The sequence below is a fragment of the Scardinius erythrophthalmus genome (genome assembly GCF_964197995.2).
Source record: "Scardinius erythrophthalmus genome assembly, chromosome: 4".
In the NCBI taxonomy this organism is placed as follows: domain Eukaryota; kingdom Metazoa; phylum Chordata; class Actinopteri; order Cypriniformes; family Leuciscidae; genus Scardinius; species Scardinius erythrophthalmus.
This window is the reverse complement of record NC_138224.1, coordinates 6432072-6457988: the sequence shown is the minus strand read 5'-3', so window position 1 is coordinate 6457988 and position 25917 is coordinate 6432072. Positions and strand designations below refer to the sequence as shown.

Genomic DNA, 25917 nt, shown 5'->3' with positions numbered 1-25917 from the left:
CAGGTTAATCTTGTCCACTACGCCCGTCCACCGTCCAGGAAAATCGTGTTTTATTATGGCACGCAAACATACTGTCAGCTGAGCCCTGTCAAACAACAACAACAAAAAATCTGTTTCAAGTTTTAAAGCCTGTAATTCTTAAGCAATGTCTTAGTCGCCCGACGGACTCACCGTATGGACTCCGGACAGCGAATAATGGCCTCCACCATGTTTTCTCGGATCTGTCCACGGTCGTTTTCATGGATGTTGAAGGGAAACACCACTTCCCCCAGCGTGGGCTCTCGGTCCTGCCAGTACTGGCTCACCATGTTCTTCAGGTAGATGGCAGCTAGAGGAAGAATATGATGTTACTGGCCATTCCATCCAATCAGAATGCACAATATCCAAAGGGAAAAATCTCATCCCAGACTCATCCAGTTGGGTACGATCTGACTGAATCAGACTCACTCAGCTTGATTGATCAGTATTTTCTTCTGGTTCAAAAAGCATCACAGCACTATGGTAAAAGAGAAGAGCTCTTACCGGCCTGTCGCACGGGAAACTCCACCTGCTCCGACACGATGATCTGCAGCAGAGTTGGGGCGAAGTTGATGATCTTGTAGGACTGAAAACAAACCAATATATAAAATCATGAGGTTGACGAGTTTGATTTTTGTAAACAAAATCAATCTGCAATCCTGACTGATTTATCTTTAATGGTGTGTTGGTGTGTTCTCAGTGGTTCTCAACTGAAAACAGAGAGTCACGGCCCAATTTAGATTCAAATTATCATGCAAGATTGATGGTTTCATGCTACCAGTATCTAATCATTCAAGTCAGAACCACTGAAATAGCTCACAGAGCGAAGATCATTAACCTGTTAACTGTCCCTTTTTTAAGCATAGATCTGAACTTAAATGGTTGTAATTCATTCTTTGGAATAAGGATGGTCTCTTTTTGAAGAAGCCACTTAGCAGATTACTGAAGAGAAAGCAGCTTAAAAAAAATAAGTGTGAAAAAGACAGAAGTTTACGTTTACTGTAAAGCAAATGTGCTGAACTAAACATTTTATTTTATTTTATACAAAATATATATTATTTTAATTGAGCAAGCTGACACCAGTGTCTGCTGCAATCACATGTAGCTTTAGAGGTATTTCAGTCTGGTTTTAAAGCCCTTCCTTGTACAGAAACACGTTTTTAATGACCTCTTATTAGTCTTACTCTTATTATATGCTTTTAGCCCTCAGAGCTGCATTTGACACCACTGATCACAATATATCGATCTCTATGTTGGGCCTCTGTGTTGACATCAAATGCATTGCTCTGGAGTGGTTTAGGTCTTATCTATCTGACAGAAAGTTTCTGTCCGCCTTAGAGACTTGGCCTGTCGGCATCCCTTTCTTGTGGAGGACCTCAAGGCTCTATTCTTGGGCCAATGCTGTTGTTTGGATGGTTGTGGTTTGCTATTGGTCGATCTTATGTGAGTGACAGGTTGTCTTGCCCTCACGCCAGTAAACACGTCATCAGAGAAGAGAAGAGATTTGGTTGCAAGAGGTAAGGATAGGTTTTTTTATACAGATTATGAGTACACATGAATTTAAAAATGATCTGCACGGATAAATTATTTAACCTATCAAATTAAGAATTGTTCATTTTGATTTCATGTTGACTTTAAAAAGGCTATACTCTCTATAACGAAGAACCGGGTATCAAATGTGATGAAATGAATATAACTATTTACACTGAATCTTTAAAAAAAAAAATCAGCTCTCTCAAACACACATACAAGTTCATCTGGAAGAGAACTGACTGTATATAGAGCGCTTTCAGAGTGTGAATTGCACAGTATTGCATCAGTGGTCTGTAGCAATGGTGATTTGCATGCAGCAGAATCAGGACACAATAAAAAAATGTCATATCGCATTACAACATCAGACTAAAAATTCTGTAGTGCACATTCCACATCATTCATAGGGGTATTATGGGACTACTACTCTTTTGCAAAAAAACAGATCAGATCTTAAAAAAAAAAAAAAAAAGGCACAGGACACAAATATCACTATAATTTAGTCCATAAGGACTGGTTGTCAGAAGAGGACCGCATCTCTATCTATTGTTGCACACTGATGCCATCGATGCATTGGAAGTAGTTTGCAAACCAATACATACAAAATCAATCATCTAAATATCAGCAAAGAATAAATAGTGAGTCAATCAGACAGATTAAGCATTATCCTGTCGTATGCATTAAAATCAGGCCCTACAACCGCATATTCACTAAAGGCATCTCTGGTCTTTTGGTGCTTCTGCTTCCCAAAGAAACTTCTCCAGATGGTTCACTGACCTGGTTGAGTTCATTCTCAGCCGCTAGCCTGAGATTCGGGTCTATGGTGCCCTTCAGAGCCTGTATGATTCGATTGGGATCCATTAGGCCCGATTCGATTGATTAATTTGGATAAACTTTGAACTATCGGACAGATGCGCGGACGATCAGACGTCTCGGATCATACAGGCAGCCCTGCCCCAGTCTGCCGTCAAGCGACTGTCATCGTCGCAAAGAACAAAGCCGAAGCAAAACGTTTACGGCAGAGGCTGGCATGACAACCGCTGATCACACGAAAAATGAAAGGGACCTCACCATACCTAAACCATGACTGTAAAATATATGAATATATAAAATATATGTCAAATGAAAATTTGTAGAGTTTGTGGAGTAAAAACGAACATTTAAAATGGGAGAGATTGTGCACTATTCAAAATGTATATATATATAGATTGTGCCACTATTCACAATACATATATATGTATATATATATATATATATATATATACTGTGTATATATATATATATATATATATATATATATATATATATATATATATATATATATATATATATAACACACACACACACACACACACACACACACACACACACACACACACACACTCGTTTATAAATATAAATTGAAATGGTCTGAATCGTCTGAATAGTCTTTGCAATATAATAAGGTTTAATGGACGGATATAGAGATATGTTCAAATATATTATATTTAAATAAAATGGCATTTTAAATAGCTGATTTTTCTGCATTTTGCTTTTGTATGATTCGCGTTTCATATACAGACGTATTTGTCTCCTTTGGCTTGCCGTAGTGTTGTCGTTGAAAAGTGTCATGGTGGCGTTTAGCACTAAGAATGTGCATTTTACCTGCAGAAAACGATCCGAGTCATTCAAACTCGTTGGTGTGGTTTGTTATGGTCTTTTCTAGCGACCGCGACTGTCGGACACAACATAACGCGCGCGTCGAACAGTTTTAGCGCTCATTAAATAACGCTGTCGCGTGAATATGCAGCAGCTGCGAGCGCAAGTGCGCTGATTTGTGCCTGTCATCATGTGTGACACGCAGCGCGATGAGGAACTGCGGCCGGTTCCTAAAGAGAGAGCCGTGCTCGAGAGCTTCTTCACACAGCTCGGGATGTTCTGGTTTGACAGGGCGAAGGATTATGTGGAGAAGGAGAAGGACGCCAGTAAGAGTGCAGGAGCCATCTGGGGGTCTCTTCTGGCCGCTCTCGCACACCTGGCAGCCGCAGAGAAAGCCTACCACAACATGACCTTCCTCGGCCAAAAACTAGGTATGAGAGAAGCACTTCTGATACTGTATCCTTATTCCTTACATGAAAAATACTCTGGTGTTACCCGGGGGTGGGTGGGAGAGGGCTTCTGGAAGCCCATTTCCACCACATAAGAAGTAAAAACAAAACATGTTTTGGTATTTTTATCATGACGTAAAGTGTCTAAATGATTAGAAATAATAAATAACAAAAGTTATGATAAAAAGGCAAAATTATGAGATAAAAAGTCACATTATAACAAATGAAATTATCAGATAAAAAAGTAATAATTTAGATAATTAAACTTGACATTAAAAAGTTGAAAAAACAAACACATGCTTTGGTATTGTAATCATGACAAAACATGTCTAAATTATGTGACAAAAGTTATGATGAAAAGTCAAAACTATGAGATAAGAAGTGACATTATAGCCTAACAAATGAAATTATTAGATAAAAAATTAATAATTTAGATAATCAAAATTGACATTAAAAAGTTGAAAAAACAAAAACATGCTTTGGTATTTTAATCATGACATAAAGTGTCTAAATTATGAGACAAAAGTTATGATAAAAAGTCAAAATTATGAGATAAAAAGTGACATTATAACAAATGAAATTATTAGATAAAAAGTAATAATGTAGATATTCAAAATTTACATTAAAAAGTTGAAAAAACAAAAACATGCTTTGGTATTGTAATCATGACATAAAGTGTCTAAATTATGAGACAAAAGTTATGATAAGTCAAAATTATGAGATAAAAAGTAATATTATAACAAATGAAATTATTAGATGAAAAATTAATAATTTAGATAATCAAAATTGACATTAAAAAGTTGAAAAAACAAAAACATGCTTTGGTACTTTAATCATGACATAAAGTGTCTAAATTATGAGATGTGACATTATGACAAATGAAACTATGAGATAAAAAGAAATAATTTAGATGAAATTGTAATTTTGACATAAATTATGAGATTAAAAAGTCCTAATTATCATAAAAATTTTACATTATGAAATAATCGAAATTGAAACAGTCAATTGACAAACAGTCAAAATTATGACAGTCCTAACCTAGTTATTACTATAAAAGTCAAAATTATGAGACAAAAGTTATGATAAAAAGTAAAAAATATGAGAAGTATGAAATACGAAGTAACATTATGACAACTGGAATTACAAGATATAAGAAAATTAATAATTTAGATAAAATTGAAATTGACAAAGTTAAATAAGACACCAAATCAGAATTATTAAATCAAAAATTTTACATAAAAAATTCTAAATTGTGAGATTAATAAGACCTAGTTGCCTAATAATTATTATAAAAAGTTTAAATAATGTGACAAAAGTTATGATAAAAAGTCAAAATTATGAGATAAAAAGTTACATTATAGCCTAACAAATGAAATGATTAGATAAAGTAATAATTTAGATAATCAAAATTGACATTTTAAAAAATTAAATAAGAGATTAAATCGAAATATCCAAATTATGAGATAAAAAGTCCTAATCACCTAATTATTATGAATTATTATTAATAATAATCGAAATTGAAACAATTTGAAGATATGAGATAAAATGTCAATTATGACATAAGTCAAAATTATGACGGTTGTAATTATAACAAAAAGTTATAATTCTGAAATATTTTTTTACTTTTTCATGAAACATAATTATAATTTTATGTCATAATTTTGATTTACCAAATCATTTTTGTGGTGAAATCTGCTTCAATGTATCAGATTTTAACACTACACACGTCTATTATGCTAATCATTCAGTAACATCAATGTAAGGTCATGTTTTCGGGCCTGTTCCAGGATAACATGCTTTTTGACATGCCATAGTAAAACCGTGGTTTTTTAGACATAGTATTATCCTAGTAAGTGTAACCATGGTAATGTCCTGGTTTTGAATATGCCACAAATGTGGTATTACCCTGGTACATGTACAAAAAAAAAACTGGAATGTGCATGTATCAGGCTAATCTAATATTTTCTGGACATGCCACAAAACAAAATGTAACCCATGGTGTATCATTTAAATACAGCAGATGGCGCCATGTAGCCATACATAATACATCACCATCTGTTTGGTCTGTTATTGGCTTGAAACTCTCCAGCATTGTGTTGTTTTAATGCCATCATATTAATGTATGCGTGTCATGCAGGCGGTCAGTCATTCTTCAGCCGTAAGGATTCCATCAGAACCATCTATACGTCTCTGCAGAACGAACTGAAGAAGGTGGTCTCCATGGGCCGCCACACATCCGGAGGCTCGTCTCCCAACCTGGAGGACCTCCTGTCTCATCTGTCCGAGCAGCTGTGCCACTTCACGCAGGCCAGGGTGGAGATCGCAGACTTCTACGAGAAGATGCACTCTCTGGGTAGCCAGAAGACTGTGAACTCTGAGGAGCTCGTGAGCACGCTGGAGACCATTTTGCAGAAGTACAGTTCCAGGTGAGAAACGGAGAGTAGTGTGTGGTGCTGTAGATTCTTCGATATGACTTTGTTTTTGTTTCATTATTCTGAGAAACTATTATTAAATCAATATTTATTTCATAAATTATTTGAGAAACATTCAATTTTAGATTGAGGATCGTTGTGTGTGTGTGTGCGCGCATGGGACTCTGTGCTGTAGTGTGTTATCTATACCTCCAGGGGGAGTCTTGGCTTGCCTTGCTCACATTCACCTTTAATTTATTAGCAAAACAAAATGGTTTTACACTACATAGATCTTATGTAGCCCCGCCCCTTTTCAGTTCTGCGCTCGTTGTGTTCTGTCTTCCTGTTCGTATTTCCACAGCATGAAGGTCAGATCTTACGGATTTATGAATAAACTGCTCGTTTCAAACTCTTCCCTGTCTAGTCTACTGATGTTTGATATGACATCCGTTTCAAATATTAAAATGCTCATGATAACTTTTGTTAACTCTACAACAAATAAATTGAATTCACTTCACCACAATATTCTAAAGATGGCTGTGCGCTTGTTTCTCTATACATGTGTAATAGAAAAGTCAAGTCATCTTCATTTATATAGCGCTTTTAACAATGTAGATTGTTTCAAAGCAGCTTTACAGGGATAAACGTATAATTTAAGGTAACAGAGATTGTTTTGGCTTTATAGCGTTATAACTTTAATAAAGTTATTTTCCAGCTAAAGTTAGTTTTGATTGATTCGCTTCCATCGCAACGATCATTTGTTATTAAATTAGGGGCCGCTAAGACGACACCATTCTCTCTACACAGACTTTAAATGCGAACCTGTGAGAAACGCTGATGGCGTTCACATGCGCATTAAAGGTCCCGTTTTTCGTGTGCTTTTGAAGCTTTGATTGTGTTTACAGTGTGCAATATAACATGTTCATGTTTCGCGTGTAAAAGAACAGTATTTTTCACACAATTTACTTATCTGTATACCGCTGTTTTCACTGTCCTAAGAACGGGCTGATGACTTCCTTGTTCTATGAAGTCCCTCCTTCAGAAATGCGTAACGAGTTCTGATTGTGCCAGCGGTTCCTGTGTTGTGTTTCGACAGCAGCTTAGCGCACGTTGCCCGGAAAGGTCACGCCTCTTACCATAACGTGGAGATGCATGCGCTCAGGGAAGGCCAAACAAAGGTGATTTGACTCGGGATGAAAATAACAGCATCTCGACGACATGGCGACAAACACACTCTACAAACGCAACTCTTCCTCTTCTCCGTGGGAGCGCAACAAGACCACACCCCCTTTTTTTGTGTATTCCTGTGGGCGGAGGTTAGTCAAAAAACTGTTCTAGTGACGTCATTAAAGAAGGAAGTAGAGGGATGTAGTGCAAACAAGCCGTTCGATGTAGGCGACTTCTGTTAAATAAAATATCTGGCTTGGCATTGAACTTTGAGCTTTATAATTTTACAGATATTATTTATACTCTAACAACAACATTACACACTAACTAAAGTTTGAAACATGGGATCACGAAGAACGGGACCTTTAAGAATTGGTTCTATAGTTATGTGCATTTGAATATATGTGCGCAGGTTTGTAATTCCCTACAAACCAAGCCTAAACAAAGTAGTGGGAAAAAAACTATGAAAGCCCATTTTCAAATAAATGAAGGTAAAGTAAAAATAAACTTTCAAAGAAAACTGATATAAATCATTAAAACAAATGCCAAAAATGTAATTTCGAAAATGTGCTAGATGTAATGGTGCATTTAAAAATATTTTTGATAAAAGCATCTGCCAAATAAATAAATAAAAATATTACGTCTTGGACTATGATGACATCTAAAGAATGTGTGTCCTCATAAACCATATATGCAAGAACACACACACAATGTTCTTGTGTATATGGTTTATGTTCCTGTGTCCTCGTAAATCCCAATGGCTTAAAAAACCAAAAAAAAAAATTAATTTCAAAAATGCAAAAAGTTTTCTGTAATGGTTAGGTTTAGTGTTTAGGGATAGAATATACAGTAAAGTTTGTACAGTATAAAAAAACATAGATCTCTAGATATCTATAGATATATAGATCTCTCTCTATATTTTTTTTTTCACCCATGATTTCTTTTAAAGTGGAAAAACTACTTAAACGCACCTTTAAATGCCCATATTGTTCTATCAAAAATGATGTTTGATAAAGCAGTCCGTGAGCCCAGCTCCTGGTTAATGACATCTGAAGCCGAGCGCGCTCCCACTGACTGCTCAAGGTGAACTCTGCACTTCACGGAAAGAAGGATGCCAAACGTTGAGTCATCGCTGGAGTAGAAGAGACAAGATCTCCCAAATGTTATCTGATCAATTAATCAGTCAGCCGACGGCTCGGCGGAGATTCAGCTCTTGCCTGCAGCCTGACGCTTAAGAGGGTCGCCGAGGCTGACCTTGACAAATCAGCTTTCAACTGCTGGCCTACAAAGAAAAAGCATTAAATGCAAATTCATGTTTGCAAAAGTGATCATTTTCAAACAGGTTTCCTCAAACACTCCCGATCTTTCATTGAATGGCCAAACCGATAGACCCGCCCCAAACTCACACCATTGGTCGCCGTGTTGGGCCGGTCAGGATTTTGTCCTTGCACCAGGGTTTACAAATGGCTCGTCTCTGGATTAAACTGAAATATAAAGTATTCTTCTGTGAGCTTTATTTTTAATTTTCTTTCTCTCCCTCTGTCATTTCCTCATGCTCTCTTTCTGGCTGCCTGCTAAGACATGTAATTAATGATCAGTCAGGGGTGAAGAATTTCACGCTGCTGCTGAATGCAGGAGATGTAATGAGCTCTATGCCACCCTGCAGTATTCATGACTTTCTCCAGAGCTAATGAGCAAAGAGAACAAGCTGGCACAGCGTCGATAGCTCAAACAGGACACACAGATTGCAGGATTACAGAGATGTTGACAATCGTCCACCATCTTACATCGTCTCATATTTACATCATTGAGTTCCATTACACAATATTGGAAAATCTGACAATGCGATATTCAGTGTTTCTGATATATTTTGCGGTATGAAAAAATACAGAATTCTCAAGATGAATTAATTAGCTATTTTTGAAGTAATCATTCTTGAATGAGTTGATTTTGTGGAAGAGTGCATTTGAATTTTAAATTATTGTAAAAAAAAAAAAAAAAACATTTTACTTTTTTTGAGTGCAAACCATCCTTTTATGGTTGAACAATTTGGGAAATACTTGAAAAATGTGGGCGTCCACAAGTGTTTTCATAAGCCACATTCACAGTTTTTGACCCATTCAATATCTATAAAATGATTTGTATTGTTATTTATTATTAATTAAAATATTAAAAATAAGAAATTACAATAAAACAACTGTACTGTAAAAAAAAAGGATTTAATAAATAAAAAATAGTGTTTTGAGTAAATTTTTATAGCACACTGTAAAATTAAAATACTAATATTTATGTCTTAATTTTTCAAATGTTAAAAAAATTGCGCTTTTATTTTGGAGGTTTACCAGCAAATATATGCGCTGCCAGTTTCAGAGTGAAGCGTGGCACATCATTTTGATGATTATGGCTTACAGCTTATGAACATTTTCAAAATTTCTGAGATTTTGAATTTGGGGTTTTCATAAGATGTAAGCCATAATCATCCAAATTATAACAAATAAAGGCTTGAAATATCTCACTTTGCATGTAATGAGTCTATATATTAGTTTCACCTTTTAAGTTGAATTACTGAAATAAATGAACTTTTGCACGATATTCAGATTTTTAGAGTTTCACCTGTATGGCATCGCTGTTGAAGAGTAATTAGCAGGTGACGTGGATTTACTTACTGTAGAGTCGAGGAAAGTTATCATGAGCATTGTAATGTTTGAAGTGGATGTCATATCAAACGTCAGTAGACCGGGAAGAGTTTAAAACGAGTTGTTCATTCATAAATCCGTTAGGTCTTACCTTCATACTGTGGAAATACAAACCGGGAAGACAGACCATGAGCGCAGCGCTGAAAAGGGGCGGGGCTACATAAGGCCTATAGAAACGCATAATTCCGTGTCTGAGGATGTGAACAGCTCACGTGTAGAATGTCACGGGTTGTCATCTCGTAATTATAGTTATTACAACAGTTTTTTCTTGTAAAACACTTCACAAAAATACTTTTTTTACGGTGTATAAATGAACACAGTGCCACGCTTCTCTCTGAAACTGGCAACGAATTAGTTAGCCTTTGCAAGGCGATTGTTCACCCAAAAATAAACGTTGTTTCAAACCTGTCTGAGTTTCTTTCTTCTGTTGAACACAAGATATTTTAAAGAATGTTGGTAACCTGTTGACGGTAGCCATTGATCAAGTCAATGGGTGCCGTAAACTGACCAGTTACCAACATATTACCAGTGGTATTGATTTTACTTCAAAATATATTGCACAGCCGTATAATTCACGGGAGGTTATATCTGTAATCCCTGATGGCCATTTCATTTCTTTCAGATTCCACCATCCAATCCTGAGCCGTCTGGAGAACAGCTTCCAGGTGGAGGTGGACGTGTTGACTCAGCTCCTGCGATGCCAGGCGCAGATCTCCGAGTGGCATTTCCTTCCGTCTCTGCTGAACCTGCACGGCGCCCATTCCAAACTGCAGGCATGGGGGCAGGTGTTCGAACGCCAACGAGAGACCAGGAAGCACCTCTTCGGGGGCCAATCCCAGAAGGCCGTGCAGCCGCCGCACCTCTATCTGTGGTTGCAGCGCCTTCAAGCGACACTCCTAGCCAAGTTTAGTTTCTACTTCCATGAGGCTCTTAGCCGGCAGACGTCACAGTCCGAAATGAAAACCCTGACGGCTCGCACATCCCTCGATTACTTCGGCAAGATCTCTGGCTTTATTCGCAAGCACGACGCTTCGAACGTCTCCTTGGTCTTCGACAACCGTGGCTCCGAGAGCTTCCAGGGACACGGATACCACCATCCGCACTCGTACCGTGAAGCCCCCAAAGGCGTGGACCAGTTTCCGGCCGTCGTGTCGCTTCCCGGCGGAGAAAGGCCGGTCACGCACTGGCCCAACGTCATCATGATCATGAGCGACCGCGCCACGGAGCTCAACGCTCTGGATAAGGTGGTCCACTTTTACGACGATAAAGTCCAGAGCACTTACTTCCTCACGCGACCCGAGCCGCACTTCACCGTGGTGGTGATCTTCGACGGGAGGAAGTCAGAGAGGGACTCGCACATCGTGGCATTCCTGCAGGAGCTGACGGGATCGCTGAGGAACTCCAAACCCTTCACTACACTCAAACCAGGCTCCAAGGGATGAACTTCATCATGTACTATTTTCAACCCAAACATAGTTTATTTTAAAAGGATGTTTCAGGTCAATATCAGTTGCCAATACTCTTTTATTCACTCTGCTGCTGAAACCATTTTATCCTTTTCCTTTTGAACAATTATTAAAGAGGTCCAAACGCTTCATGATTCAAACACTTTCAGACCAAAGACGAATATCACAGCTGTGAACATTTGTCTTTTTTTTAATGTGCTCGCAAATGAGTGTTCTGGCTTAGCAATTGGACTTGCTTTACTGAATATTAAAGGGACCTATTGCAAAGAATTTTGATTTCCCTTTTAATGTTAATTTGCTATGTGTGACATATTTTAATAGCTAAGCCTTTGGTTTTAATGTTTTGACTGTTTTCTCCTCCTGTACATTTTCACTTCTGAAATAAAGTTTAGAATTGTGTATCATACTAACTGTACTGACTTAAATTTAGTTGTGAATCTTCACTGACACTTTTGACCTTTTTTTTTTTATAATGAATTCCTGGTTGCTTTTTAATAGGTCATCGTCCGGCTGGAAAATTCATTATTTTCCTGCTATGGTTCACTGCAAATCCAATGAAACACATAGGTCACAGCTATACATATGAGAGTTGACGTCTGTGCTCAAGGACAACAGAAAGGATGTACCACCTTGCATTTGAAAAATGAAGATTAATATAAATCAAAACATTAAAGATTGATAGCCGTATACCCATAACACAAGACAGAGAAAACAGATCCCATCCACAAATCGGAAACCACAGTGGTGTCAAAAAGTCTGAGACTGAACCAGAAAATCTGGACTCAAAATCAAATTTAAAATTAACAAAGAAATGTTGTTATTTGATTGGTGTCTTGTTGCTGAAATATTTCATATTCATTTAAATAAGTAAATGTGTGACCTTAATCATGTGACCTTATAGACAGATCAAGCTCAAGATGCTCGGATCATCTTAAATCATGCTTGAGAACACGATCATCAGGTTTTACACAAAATTGTGGAGTTCGTGCAGCTAAAGCAAAAGAGAGATAAACCAAATACTTAAACATAATGATATTCACATTAAATAGTAGTAATGTTAAATTATAATAATATAAAACAACATTTTCACTAGTGATCTCAGACTTTTGGATCCTGTTATATTATCATTTTACCTCCACTTCAGCATCAGCCAAGTCAAGGTGCATGATGGGAAATGATGCTAAAAGGCAGAGACTGTGTCCACCACTTATGCACTTCTGCGTGAGCCATAAAAGGATCCTTGAATCTTCCTACATTTTTAACAGCAAGACTGAAATAAAAGCATAGGTTATTATTAGTGCACATGTGTAAAGGACATGGATTCTTGCAGATGGATTCTAACATTCCAAGGAAAATTGAGGGACATTAAAAGTATAGTTCACTCAAAAATCTTTTACATGTAAAAAAGAGCATTTTGAAATTCGACTTTAGACGTTCTACTAACTAGAAGTAACTTTGCAACTACATGTCAACCAATCATTGATTATAGTAGTAAACTGTCTGATTAATATCTGCTAACACTTTATTTTGATGCTCTCCAATAGGCATTTTACTGATTACAGGCAGTGTTTGGGAAAGTTACTTTTTAAAGTAATGCATTTCAGTATTGCTTTACTCCCTAAAAAAGTAACTAATTGCGATACTTGGTTACTTTTTATGGAAAGTAATGCATTGTGTTACTTTTGCGTTATCTGCGCTGGCCTTGCTTATTTGTTTTTTAATAACAACAACAGCAAAAATTATATTTTTGGCAAATGTAAAGGCCCTTTCACACCAAAAATGAAAATAACCTGTATTTGCTTTTCACTGTTTTTATTTATTTAGAGAAATACTGAATCTGCAAATAAATAAATGCATGCTTACATTTAGTCTAAAACTTACTCCTGATTTCTCTCAACATGGGGACAGGAGAGCTGTCAGTTAATAAATGGGAAAACAAGGTAACTTGCATTACTTTTGAAAAGGTAAATTTAAAAGTAATGCGTTACTTAACTAGTTACTTGAAAAAAGTAATCTGATTACATAACTCCCAACAAGGATTATAGGTAACTTTGCAAGTACAAGTCAACTTATTTTATTAACCCTAACTATCTACTAATACTTTAATAAGAATGAGTTGACATGTAGTTCCAAATTAATGAGAGTTATTTGATATGTAGTTGCAAAGTTATAGTTAGAATGTCTAAAGTGGACATTCAAAATAAAGTTCAACCAAAATTTACAATTCATTTGGTATAAGAATGATATTTTTGTGTGCATTATCCCTTTAAATATCGTAGACCATCTTTACTCACCATTACGTTTTATTATATCATTCCAGCACTGCAAACTGAAATATATCAACAAAAAATAAAATAAAGTACAACACGCCATTTTTGAGACATATCAACTTTCCTTTATTTCAAAGACATTCAGTTTCGACACATTTTAAAATGCACTGGAACATGATTTAATGCTACATGCCAATACAGTCCTATACATGAAAGTGCGACATCACAATGGATTAAATGTACATATTTATTATTCATTTAGGTTATTAAATATCTGGAAAGAGCTCTAACGTTATTATTGTTATTATTTAACTTGGGGAACGACTCTTCAGAGAGCGACGGGAGCACACACCCTTGGCAGACCAGGCTCCTGCATTCAACATGCATCCTGAAAGGCACTTTCATGTGAACACAGTGTGTGTGTGTGCTTGTGTGTGTGTGGGAGGGTGGGGCGATGGCCTCAGATATTGCACATCGCTTGTAAAAGGATAAAAGGTGGGCGTTGGATACGGCGACAAGTGGACGTGGTCGTATGAAAGAGCACCAGTAAGAAATAAATCCTCGTAGGTAAAAAATTAGAACTGGTAGAAAAACGTAAGAGCAGCAGTCAAAAAAAGTGGAAAAACAATCATTGTTAGTGTATAAAAAGTGAACCAAGGCCATTCATATCGTAAAACAGCTCACCTCACCTTCATGCATATTTACACACCAGACTAAACACCCTCGTTCACACACACTCACACTCACACACATACATATCTTGTCTACAAGTGCAGTGCACTCTTTCTAACTCTCTTTCACACACACACACACACACACACTCAAACACTTAAGTTGCCATGTACAAGCATGAATTATCCATCAATAGAGTACTCTGCACTACTCTAACCACGATTCATCATGCAAAACCCCCCACATACACACACACACAGGAGAGCCATGTATGGTTAGTGTGCTCCAAAGTCTGCCGTTGACGATATCGTACAAACACACGTACACTGGAAGCACAGGGGACGTTGAAAATCGAGGATCGAACACCATTATGGTCCGTCAGAGGAGCAGCAGTGGAAATTGTACTCGGACGAGCTGAGGGAGGGCAAGACCTGGCGAAAGAAGTCGCCGCAAACCTCCCCGGATACAATCAAATCTCTTTTGCATGTTCAGCAGGATATTTCATTAAAGCTTAGTTCACGTATGCCCTCGGAATGTTACCAGTTTCGTCCCTCCCACGTCGTCCAATCAGGCTTCAGGGTTTGGTTTCCACGGTAAAGGGGGAGGTTTATCTGGTGATCAAGGCTTAGTGTGGTATTTTTCGAGTGAAAAAAGAAACAAAAGTGGAACATTCACGGAAATACATTCTGTGTTCTTCAGTCGCCTCGTTCCTTGCGGGAAAGGCTAGGTGCGTGGCTCGAAAAACAGAACAAAAAACCTAAATTACATTCCCCATCAACTTCCAACAAGTGAAATAACCATTTTCCCAAGAGGCACCGGTAGTCCTGTAACTCGAATCGAAGCATCAAAGGAAGCAGCAGCAACTTATAAAAATGGCGTTCTCGACGGAGCGAACACATCCCTCTTGTGACATAAGGCCTAACAAATCAAAGCACTCAAAATGCATTGCACCAACTCAATGGAACGACATTTCCCAATGAAACAACAACGGTACTTCCTGTACAGCCAGTCTCTCTCCGCTGTCTCTGAATGGGTTCCTCATAAATGTATCTACACACAGACACGATAAAGTCCTATTCACTTTGAGAATACACACACACACACACACACACACCACCCTGACAACACATTTATGGATATAATATCATAGACTAATGCTATCAGACCGTTCTGCGTGTAAACTAGCTATCGGCCGTACAATCATGTCATTATTAAGAGATTAACCCTGTTTACGTTCTTCAAGCAATCGTCAAGTCTTAAACCCTGTTTCCTTCGGTTGGACCCATTGACTCACATAGTTCCCGATTTGTCGCCGCCGAGGCCCGGAGGCGCATTCTGGGGCTGCTGGGAAGGCGGAGGGTTGGCTTTGGGGAGAATGGGCGGTTTGGGGCGTAGGGCGGGTGGGCGCAGCGTCACTCCCATGCGGGGCGAGGCGATGGGCTTGAAGGAGGCCACGGGGTCGTTGGAGCGGCGGGACGAGGGGCCGGGCAGTGGAGGGAGAGGCGGAAGGGGGCTGATAGGGCTGAGGGGGCTCGGGGAATCTGACGGGCTGGATAAGCTGGAGGGGGTGGAGCCGGACGGGCAGGACGGGCTGCTCTTCACCTGCTCCAGGGTGTCCAGCACCAGGTCAGGAGCCGCGGTCTTCCCGTTCTGCCTTTCCAGCTCACGCAGCTCATTCAAGGCCAGACTCATAGTTTCCTCTATGTCCTGGAGAGAGAGAGCGTTAACTGTACGGGTATTACTGTAACGACTCGTTGGGTCAATTGAGCGTGCGTGAGTGTGGATTTGGGTGAATCTCATGAAACGTGTCATGGACATATCCGGGTCATCATTTAAATCCAAGGGAAACAAGTAAGAAACAGAGAACATAAATCCTATTTTTAGGATCACACTTTTTTTTCCCAATAAATACTATAGAAATTAATATCTAATATATAAATATATTATAAGATATAAAAAATATTTTTTAACATTATTATATTGTCACTTCACTGATTATTAATTTTATTATTTAATGAAATATAAACAATTTATATATAGATATTATAATATCTAATCATTTATCAATTTATATCACTGTTAATTAATTTGCCAATTAATTTTATTAATCAACTTTTAACAAATTATATATATTATATATATTTTTGAATAAAATAAATTGACTATACATTTAATACACAATTATTGAAATCTAATCTAATTTATATAAAATATAAATATTATAAATTATAAATATAATATATAGAAGCATTTTTGACATTATTATATTGTCACTTCACTGATTAGTATTTTTTTATTGAATATAAATTGACTACATTTGATACACAAATAATGAAATCTAATTTATATACAGATATTATAATATCTAATAATTCATCATAATTTATATTACTGTGTGTGTATATATATATACACGCAATGTATATAATAATATCTGAATATAATATCTTTATTTTCTATCTAATATATATCTAATATAATTTATCATTATTTATTATGGTCACTGATTATTCATTTTATTAAATCAAATATTTAAAAATATAATCTTTTTCCAAAATGACCACAAATTTAGTTATGATTTAATAATTAAATTCAAGAATTTAAGTGGAAATTGTCAAAAATAATGTCAATGCAATAAATCTTAATTTATCCCAAAAAATCTACAGAGAGGTATAAATTTGAATATGCAAAAAAATAACATACTTTTTTCCCTTCTAATTTTGATAATGACATGTTTTTGTGAGAGTCCCCCATTTTCATGACTGTTCATAAACAAACCTGTGCCATCGTGTGTGGGTTCAGCGTCTGGGAGCGTTGAATAGGTATCCCACAATGCAGCGCGGAGGGTGACTGGCGTATCGGAGGACTCTCTCGTTCTCTCTCCCTGCGCAGAGACTCGTGTCTGCTGATGCTGGCAGTGACGTTGCCGTTGGAGTTGGCGTTGTGTCCTGTGCGTCTGTGGTGCTCAGGACTGTCCAGGGCGCAGCTGTTCCCGCGTAACAGCTCCCGCGGGCTGAAATGCCCCGTTACGGTCACCGTTACAGGGGGCGAGCTGCGTTCCAGCCCATTGCCATGGCAGTGACCGTCGCTTAGGCGACCAGGGACGCGGCGCAGGAGGGCTTCCGTCCGCTTCCGGTGTCTGAAGAGAGGGAAGAGGACGTAATAAAGTGGAATACAAGGAGAAAAGTTACTGGGAGACAGAGGGCAAGTGTGTGTGTGTGCTCACCGGCTGATGAAGGTCTCAGGGATTCTTGGTTCAGTAGGGGACGTCAACGATCGCCTGGAGCTCACTTCATCTGAAGGTGTGGTGCTGAGCTCACTGTCTGCTTTCTGGCTCAGAGTGTCTGACATGCCCTCATCCCTGAAATATGCCATTCACAAGTTTATCCATCCATCCACCTTAAGATCAAGCTTGATCGTTTGGTCATAATTTCTTTTAGTTCAGTTAGGAAATTCAAGCCATTTTTGTTATAAACAGAACAGAACAAACTTCATATAATAAAATTACCATGATAAAAATACAATTACAGTTATTGTTACTACAATAAAAATGTGGTAAATATTAACTGTAGTCACCATGCAGCAGTAACAAGAAGAAATAATTAGTCACTACTGTTAATAAAATAAAATACGTAAATATGTAAAATAAAAGTAAATGTAAAATCAAGTAAAATATAAAGTAAACTAAAGTAAAATAAAATAAAATAAATTAAATTAAAACAAAAGTAAAGTAAAAGTAGTAAAATAAAAAATAAAAAGTAAAGTAAAAGATTCAATTAAATCAAATAAAGTCAAATAAAAATGAAGAAAAAGTCAAATAAAAAAGTAAAGTAAAATAAAATAAAATATACTATATATAAAAATAACTTCTCATATTGTGTAGAGAAGTCATCATGTTAATTTTCTGTGGTTTTAGAGCATTACAGTAAAGTGGGAATTAGTCACCACTGTAAAATAATTTAACAAGTGACTTCTCAAACTGTATAACGGAGTTCCCGTATTAATTGAATTAAGTGTAACAACAATCTTTGGTTGCTATTGTACTTTTTTTGTAAGGAATGTTATATGCAAATATAAAAACATTCTAAATTTATAATCGATTTTCCATCTATTTTGTTGCCATCACTTTGTAGATGAAGTGTACAGTATGAACTCACTCCTGCAGCGTGACGTATTGGTGTGGGATGAGTCCGTCAGTGCCGTTGTGACGTCCCTCCCACCAGTCCTCAGACGCTCTCTGGAACAGCAGCAGAGTGGCGCCTTTTTTAAAGGTGAGTTCCCGTCCAGATCGTCCCACGTAGTCAAACTTGGCCATTGCCTCCACAGGCTCACCCTCTGAAAGGCAGACATTTGAAAATGATTTGCATTTTTGGGAATAAGAAAAAATAAGCGACGATAAGCATTTTAATTACCCTCCTCACTCGTCTGTGTTTCTGTCCCTCCATCCTGCTCCCCTTCCTCAAACGCTCCAGGTTCACTGTACGGACTTTCACTTTGAGGATAAAGGACGCAAAAAGATTTTCAACATGCAATACACTTTAAACCATGTCAGTACTAATATTGGTAATCAGTTAAGCACTCACCAGTACTCAGTATTGCTCATGCACTTCTCATAAACGGGTCCCTCCAGCTCTTTGGTGTCAGGGAAGATGGTTTCATGGTGAATGATGATGGTCTTGATGATCTCGTTGACATGCGCCTGACATGAAACCTGGTCCAGAAGGTCCGGGGTCGGCATCAAAGTCGGGCCGAAGCAAATGGCCAGGTTTCCAGGGTCCATCATGTTCTCGTCACTATACTGGGACAAGCTGTGATGGGAAATAAACCCAAGAGTGCATTGCTATAATTATGCATTCTCAATCAGATTGAGTCATAAATCCATATCGCACTTTTTGTCTTTGCACCTTTACACAACACGCTCCCACCCTCCCTCTGTCTGTCTCTCACGGCATGGAGGTGTGGGAGAGCTTTTAATTTCCGGTGTGAAAATGGATGCTTAGTTTAGCTGCATTTCTCCTATTCAGTGAGACACTTGAGCTTTTGCATAAGTATTAGATGGAAAAGTGTCCATGTGGGTTTAATTAGCTACACTTTAGGGACAAATCTGTAAACACAAGTCTAAATCTGGCAAAACATTCCTTTGAGGACATCCGAAGACTTCTATGATTTAGAAGTAGATATAAGTGTAAAATGTCTTTTTTTTCTTCTTCTTTTTTTATGGTAGCATTTTCACTGGCAAATTAATTTATACAGTTATTACACATTCAAAAGTTGCATATGTGTTTGTGTATTAAATTTAAATGACATCTGACCTATCAAAGGTTTGATGACCGTAATCCCTAAAAAATGCTTAATTTTTATTTTGCGCTCCCTATTTTCTTTTAGCCTTAGTGTTTAATTTATAAAATAAATATATATAAAAAATAAAAAATAAATTTTATCTATATATATATATATATATATAGGGGCATTATCATTAAATAAAATCAAAATCATAAAAAACTATATAAATGAAATAAAATAAGCATTAATGCAAATAAAATAAAATAAAAACTTAAAAGTTATTTTATTTCAGCTAGCTGTCAAGGCAACTTTTCTTATTTAATAAGTTTAAGTTGAATTACTAAAATAACTCAAACTGAAATAAAAAATAAAATAAAAACTATACACATTTTAAACCTTTAAGTAAACTTAAAATGAAAACCTAAAATATTAATAAAAATAACTGCATGTCAATGATACCAAAATAAAACTGATTTATACTAAATTATAATATTTAGTAATTATACAGATGTCTATATGGAAGATTGTTTCCACCACAAAATAAAAAAGGTAATTGCGACCTCATAATTCTGACATTTTGCGAGTTTATATCTCATAATCAATTCAGTTTTTCTCTGAATTGCGAGTTTATATTTCATAATTAATTCTGCGTTTTTTTTCCTCAGAATTGCGAGTTTATATCTCATAATTAATTCAGACTTTTTTATCAGAATTGCGAGTTTATATCTCGTCAGTTATTCAGACTTTTTTATCAGAATTGCAAGTTCATATCTCAAACTTAATTCGGAATCTTCTGAGGTGCGAGTTATAAACTCTGAATTGCGAGAAATAAAGTAAGAATCGTGAGATATAAACTTGCAATTGTGAGAAATAATCTCAGAAGAAAATAAGCTTCCATAAGAGCATGTCCTCAATTGGATAACTACATTAATATGTGCAGGAATACTCACTGGTTGAGGAATGCAAACAGGTATCTCATGACCACTAGTGTTGGCCGCGGTGTTATGGTCAAGATCTTACGGATGGAGAGGGCACGCTCGTACAAACTCTCAGTTCCTGTTGAAGGCACACGAACACGCAAGATCATAAACAAGGAAAATCAGACGTCCCATGCGCTCAAAAACAGGCAGTGACTCTTTTATAGATGCATGAAAAGACACCAGCTGTCCAATCTCCCCAGGAAACCCGAGTACTTAGCACCCTGTCATTTCCCGAATGCTTGTGCCACCATTTCTCACACACACCTTTCCTTCCTCCATCCTGCTTCATTCACATACATGCGCATATATGAACGCAGGGGGAAAACGTGCACTCACGGACGCAGGCGATGAGATCGTTGAACTTCTCCTTGGGGAAAAGCGGGTTGTCCAGGTTGCGGAAGTACATTTTCAACACGCCCGCTACCGAGTTAATGTCATGGTTGTTCTCCTCGTCAGTCAAGGGGTCGTTGCCTGGGAAACAGTCACTAAGATGAGAGTGTATCCAAGGTGTGTATATGTATAGATGATCCGATGACTGTGTTCACAAACCTCGTTCGAAAGAGTTCTTGATGTCATTGACTTCCACCTGTGACCCTGAAACCCTGAAAATACCCTGATGTTGCAGACCTGAAAATCAAATAATAATCACAACATGGATGCATACAGTATATGTGTGTTTGATGGATTAAATTTTTGCATTATTCATCAGATTATACACATTCCTCACCGTATAGATTAATAAAGCGAATGCAGCTTTCTACAATCAGAGGGATGGCCTTCCCAGAATCCTGTGCGCAGATAAAAACATATCAAAAATCCCATGAAAGTTAATTAAAAGCCCATGGAAGTTAATGTGAAACATGCGTGCTGGTAAAAGGCCGTTACCTGGTGCCTACTATGGGAGTTTCGTCGGCGGCTGAGTGGATAAAAAAAAGAGTGAGCGACAACTAAAACCAGTTTTAGCATTCAAAAAGGTCATGAGAACCTTTACAAATATCAAGAGGACCTTGTGATTCAGAGCAGTAGATGTAAAAAGGGCATTAAAAAGAAGGTCAGACACATAAATGATGAGATATACCTGGTTGTCATGATGTCTGATCTGTATCCTGCGGACATAGATATTATATTAGACGACATTTCACTTATCACAAACGGAACTCCTATAAAATCTCAAATAATGGCACTTTCTCTTCATTATGTTATTTAAAATGGTGAACAGATTATTTATTTATGGTTTTATTCAGATGGATCCTTTTTATATAAACCTGACTAGTGTGAATGGTAAAGCAATACACATTTTATGGCAAATGTTAAATTGATACAATTTATGACTTGCTATTTCGGCATGTAAAACTGCATGTACTGTACTCTTTAAATACATATTCAGAGCTGGATTACGTACGATTTGTATTCAGTTATTGATTCCAAATTACATGTCAAAAATTGTAGTTATCAACATAATCCATTACATTACACATTTAAAGGGTAAGTTCGGTATTTTACACTTAAAGCCCTGTTTACAGATCGTTTCTGATGAAATAGAACGGTTAAGATTAAAATTTGGACTCATGCTGCTGTCCCGAGAATTTTAGGTTTCTTTCGCTTCCCCCCCCCACCTCCAGAATGGGTGTATAGGTGCACTCGAACATATCCTTCCTAAAACGCATTAAACTTTCGTTTACAAAGAGATGAAACTCACCGAGTGGTCAGGGGTGTTCACTGATATGCTCACACAAAAATCGCTGCAAAAGATGCTTTCCAACAGGTGTTTTACCATTCGTTGTAAAACTGTGGATCTATTTTTCCAAACGTCTCACACCCGTAGGTTGAGAGCTTGAATAATAGACACTCCAGCCCAGTTGGTGGCGATAATGCACCTTTGCCAATTGCAAGCAAACCACTGGCATTTCATTGAATACACAGAAGAAACTACGATAAAACCTGTTGGAAAGCATATTTTGCAGCGATTTTTGTATGAGCATATCAGTGAACACCCCTGACCACTCGGTGAGTTTCATCTCTTTGTAAACGAAAGTTTAATGCGTTTTAGGAAGGATATGTTCGAGTGCACCTATACACCCATTCTGGAGGTGGGGGGGAAAGCGAAAGAAACCTAAAATTCTCGGGACAGCAGCATGTGTCAAAATTTTAATCTTAACCGTTCTATTTCATCAGAAACTATCTGTAAACAGGGCTTTAAGTGTAAAATACCGAACTTACCCTTTAAGGTAAATGTAATCGGACTGTGGACTTAATTAGGGCAGTGGTTCCCAAACTGAGGTACGTGAGGTGACAGAAGGGGTACGCAAACATAATTCTGAGATTTGCGTTAATTTCATTCCACCGTGCCTTAAAACAACATGCAAAATATAAAAACAGGAAAATGGTAGTGCCGCAAAAGGTCAAATACGTGACATCCATTCAATTTACCTCATCCTTTGAGGTCTCAACTGACTGCATCCACACAAGCAGCGTGCATATGATAGGTTATTGTATTGTCAGTATTGTTTGCTCTATTTTGCAACAAAATAATAAAAAGCCATAGCAGAACTTAGTGAACGAATCCGCGGCTTTGAACGAATCGGGAGAGTCAATGATTCAATGACTCATTCATGAATACAGTCACTTGCTTTGTTACTGAATGAATGGATGGATGGATGGATGGATGGTGTGCAGTCTAATTGGAAGAGATGCAGAATGACGTTAAATGCCTCAGCGGATACGCCACTCTAAAGAAATTTGGGAACCACTGAATTGAACTGAAACCCTATTGTTTATGTTAGGATTTTTAGTATTATTATTCTGCCATAAAACTGATCAGGCAGACCGAACCGTAAGGCCTAGAGACTTGAATCTTGGTCAGATGGTAATAGTCTTGCTCGCTACTCAGATACAAGGACTCGGACGAATCAGTCAATAGGGGGCGCTACAGTGATCAAAAACTCAAAATCGATCATGAACCGACTCAAGTGTCTTACATCATTGGAATTTTTGGCTTAAGATGCACAATTTTTTTTTTAATAATAATAATTATTACTATTATTATTAGTAGTAGTAGTAGTAATATTATACAATGATAAATAAAATGATTTTATAATACATTGAGAAAAGTGCTCACCTTCAGCTATGCTTCTCTTCAGCATGTCGTGTTTGGCTTGTAGTTTAGCGATAAGATTACTGCCTTCCAGATACTCCTTCAGTTTCTGCAGCCAAACAAATGCACACAGTCAATAATAATCCAGTTACACTGGAAATTAATGATCTAATTAGTCCTGGTCATCCTTCAGTAGCCATAAACTAAGTTTAAAGATACTGGCGTTGCTTTAGGCTAAAACAAGACCATTGATCCAGGGGTCACAATGCTACAAAACTACAGTGTGAACAGATCATCGGCTGTGAAGTGTGAAGCAAGGAGGATAAATACTGTGTGTCTGATATGAGTATATCTCTTATTAAACACTATCCCCCGTTTCACAGACTTTAGTCCTAGACTAAAATGCATGTTTGAGATGGACGTAACTTGCACTGGCAGAAGCACACCAGTAATATTTTTTTCTAAGGCTACTTAAATGCCATAATTAAACTAAGGCCGAATCCTGGCTTAATCTAAGCCAGACAGGGATATTTCCAAAACAGGCTCTGTCTGAAGGATTGTGTGTGAGCCAGCATTTACTGTGAAATAGAAGAGCTCTGTTTCCTGCTGGTTGGCGCGTCTCTTGGCCAGGCTGGGTTTGCTGAGGTAAGTGTCTGATACGCTGGATTTGACCGACTCAGTGGAGCGACTGTGCTGGAAGCTCTCGGACACGTCGTAGTCCTCCATATTCACCATGTCCTGGATAGTGCTGAGAGTAGCCTCCGACGTCTTTTTCACCTTCAGAGGGAACATCGAGAGTTATAGAAGTGGTGGCGCCATACTATTGCATTGAATGATTAGCACATTTTATTCATTTTAATCCAACACCTTATTTTTAGGTTTACACCTTATTTTCATATTTCACAAGTGGTCAAAATACAGGTGTAAATGGGGTCCAAAATTAGGAGCATTTTCCTGCCTGATCAAACCCTTACATTTATGTAAGCTAATGTATTCTATTCACAGATTGTTGTGTTGTTAAATAATTTTAAGAGTTAATTTAGATGATAACAAATTTAGGATAGCTTTCTTTCAGAGAATATCTAAAATAATTTGCAGTGAGATTAAAATTTGTAAATCTATTTAGAAGCAATAATGTTTTTGACATTCTTCTCTTCAAAAGATTGGTGTCAGTCATTTTTTTTATATATTTTTTAATAAATTAATGTATTTTATTCGACAAGGCTGCATTACATTAATCAAAAAGATTTTTTTATTTCAAATAAATGCTGTTCTTTTGAACTTTTTATTCATCAAAGAATCCTAAGAAAAAGTATCATGGTTTCCACAAACATATGAAGCCGCACAACTGTTTTCAGCATTGATGATAAAAAAAAAAATGTTTCTTGAACAGCAAATCATCATATCAGAATGATTTCTGAAGGATCATGTGACACTGAAGACTGGAGTAAAATTCAGCTTTGCACCACAGGAATAAATTCAATTTTAAAATATAAAAACAGAAAACACTTATTTTAAATTGTAATAATTATTGTTATGTTTGATCAAATAAATTAGTATTATCATGTCCAACCAACCAAGCTAATAGTACAATAGTGGTGCTTCTTGTTTTGTGACAATCACACACTGTAATCAGTAATTGGTCCATAGCCATCCAGAGAAGCAGGGATAGAGGAAGATCACACACACACACCCGTCTCTACAGTCGAAACTCACTGCAGTAATACAGCGTTCATCAGCACTTCTGCTCTGTCCTTCACATGCTGAGAGCTGCAGGAAACAGCTGGCCTGCCAACAACCAGCGATAAACAACCACGCACTCCAACAGAGACGGAGAAGATGGAAACAATATGTACGAATGTGCCTGTAGTTTTGAAGGAGTGTGCTGGTATGCATATATAGTGCCTGACGACAAAGACAGAAGGAGCGAGAGAGGGGAAAGGAGAAATGGAGAAGGTGTGTACGCCTGTCATCTCATTCTTTATCCTCAGTGGGGGAACCGCAGCTGCTGAGGTGCTCATTCGAGAGGAAGGGATGTGTGTGTGTGTGTGTGTGTGTGTCTCACCTCCTCGTTTTCGATCTTCAGTGTAGAGAGGCGCGACTGCAGCTGCTGGAACCGGAGGAGGAGTTCGGCTTGCACCTGCGGCAGTGCTGTGATTTGACTCACCTGAAATATCAACACGCATAAATACACACTTTACAGAAACCGCTCGGTAGAACAAATAAATCATTTGATCTTTTTA

At 37.5% G+C, this 25917-nt stretch overlaps 3 protein-coding genes across 6 annotated transcripts in view; 1 reads left to right on the top strand and 2 right to left on the bottom strand.

Annotated features, from left to right (window-relative positions):
• ipo8 (importin 8) overlaps positions 1-2626 on the bottom strand; it is a gene marked incomplete at its 3' end in the record, with an annotated part of 19378 nt that extends 16752 nt beyond the window's left edge. For 2 of the 3 annotated variants that reach the window (XM_081364014.1, XM_081364013.1), the window contains exons 1-4: positions 2326-2528; positions 523-604; positions 172-328; positions 1-85 (exon numbers count right to left, since the gene is read on the bottom strand). The exon at positions 1-85 is cut by the window's left edge and continues 74 nt beyond it. In XM_081364014.1, the coding sequence (XP_081220140.1) occupies positions 1-85; positions 172-328; positions 523-604; positions 2326-2409 (408 nt within the window). In that variant the 5' untranslated portion in view covers positions 2410-2528. Of the gene's footprint in view, positions 86-171; positions 329-522; positions 605-2325 lie in introns of all 3 variants that reach the window. The other variant, XM_081364015.1, reaches the window with a different exon arrangement.
• A 504-nt stretch (positions 2627-3130) lies between these two features.
• On the top strand, positions 3131-11817 carry kics2 (KICSTOR subunit 2). The gene is made up of 3 exons (XM_081364012.1): positions 3131-3617; positions 5773-6061; positions 10532-11817. Exons 1-3 carry the CDS (start codon positions 3377-3379, stop codon positions 11349-11351), a joined length of 1350 nt encoding a protein of 449 aa, XP_081220138.1. The 5' UTR covers positions 3131-3376; the 3' UTR covers positions 11352-11817.
• Positions 11818-13752: 1935 nt separating this feature from the next.
• srgap1b (SLIT-ROBO Rho GTPase activating protein 1b) overlaps positions 13753-25917 on the bottom strand; it is a 35963-nt gene continuing 23798 nt past the window's right edge. Inside the window, exons 8-22 of one of the 2 annotated variants that reach the window (XM_081363053.1) lie at positions 25740-25841; positions 24254-24451; positions 23699-23783; positions 21659-21686; positions 21466-21496; positions 21308-21368; positions 21130-21207; positions 20917-21051; positions 20551-20656; positions 18901-19125; positions 18730-18809; positions 18475-18652; positions 17544-17678; positions 17096-17456; positions 13753-16024 (exon numbers count right to left, since the gene is read on the bottom strand). In XM_081363053.1, coding sequence (XP_081219179.1) covers positions 15608-16024; positions 17096-17456; positions 17544-17678; positions 18475-18652; positions 18730-18809; positions 18901-19125; positions 20551-20656; positions 20917-21051; positions 21130-21207; positions 21308-21368; positions 21466-21496; positions 21659-21686; positions 23699-23783; positions 24254-24451; positions 25740-25841 — 2220 coding nt within the window. In that variant the 3' untranslated portion in view covers positions 13753-15607. The remainder of the gene's footprint in view (positions 16025-17095; positions 17457-17543; positions 17679-18474; positions 18653-18729; positions 18810-18900; positions 19126-20550; positions 20657-20916; positions 21052-21129; positions 21208-21307; positions 21369-21465; positions 21497-21658; positions 21687-23698; positions 23784-24253; positions 24452-25739; positions 25842-25917) is intronic. The other variant, XM_081363054.1, reaches the window with a different exon arrangement.

Excerpts from the sequence above, each read along its gene's own strand:
- kics2 (XM_081364012.1), top strand. The coding sequence starts at position 3,377 with ATGTGTGACACGCAGCGCGATGAGGAACTGCGGCCGGTTCCTAAAGAG. Across the intron at positions 3,618-5,772 it reads CTTCCTCGGCCAAAAACTAG|GCGGTCAGTCATTCTTCAGC; the intron begins GTATGAGAGAAG and ends CGTGTCATGCAG. Across the intron at positions 6,062-10,531 it reads TTGCAGAAGTACAGTTCCAG|ATTCCACCATCCAATCCTGA; the intron begins GTGAGAAACGGA and ends CATTTCTTTCAG.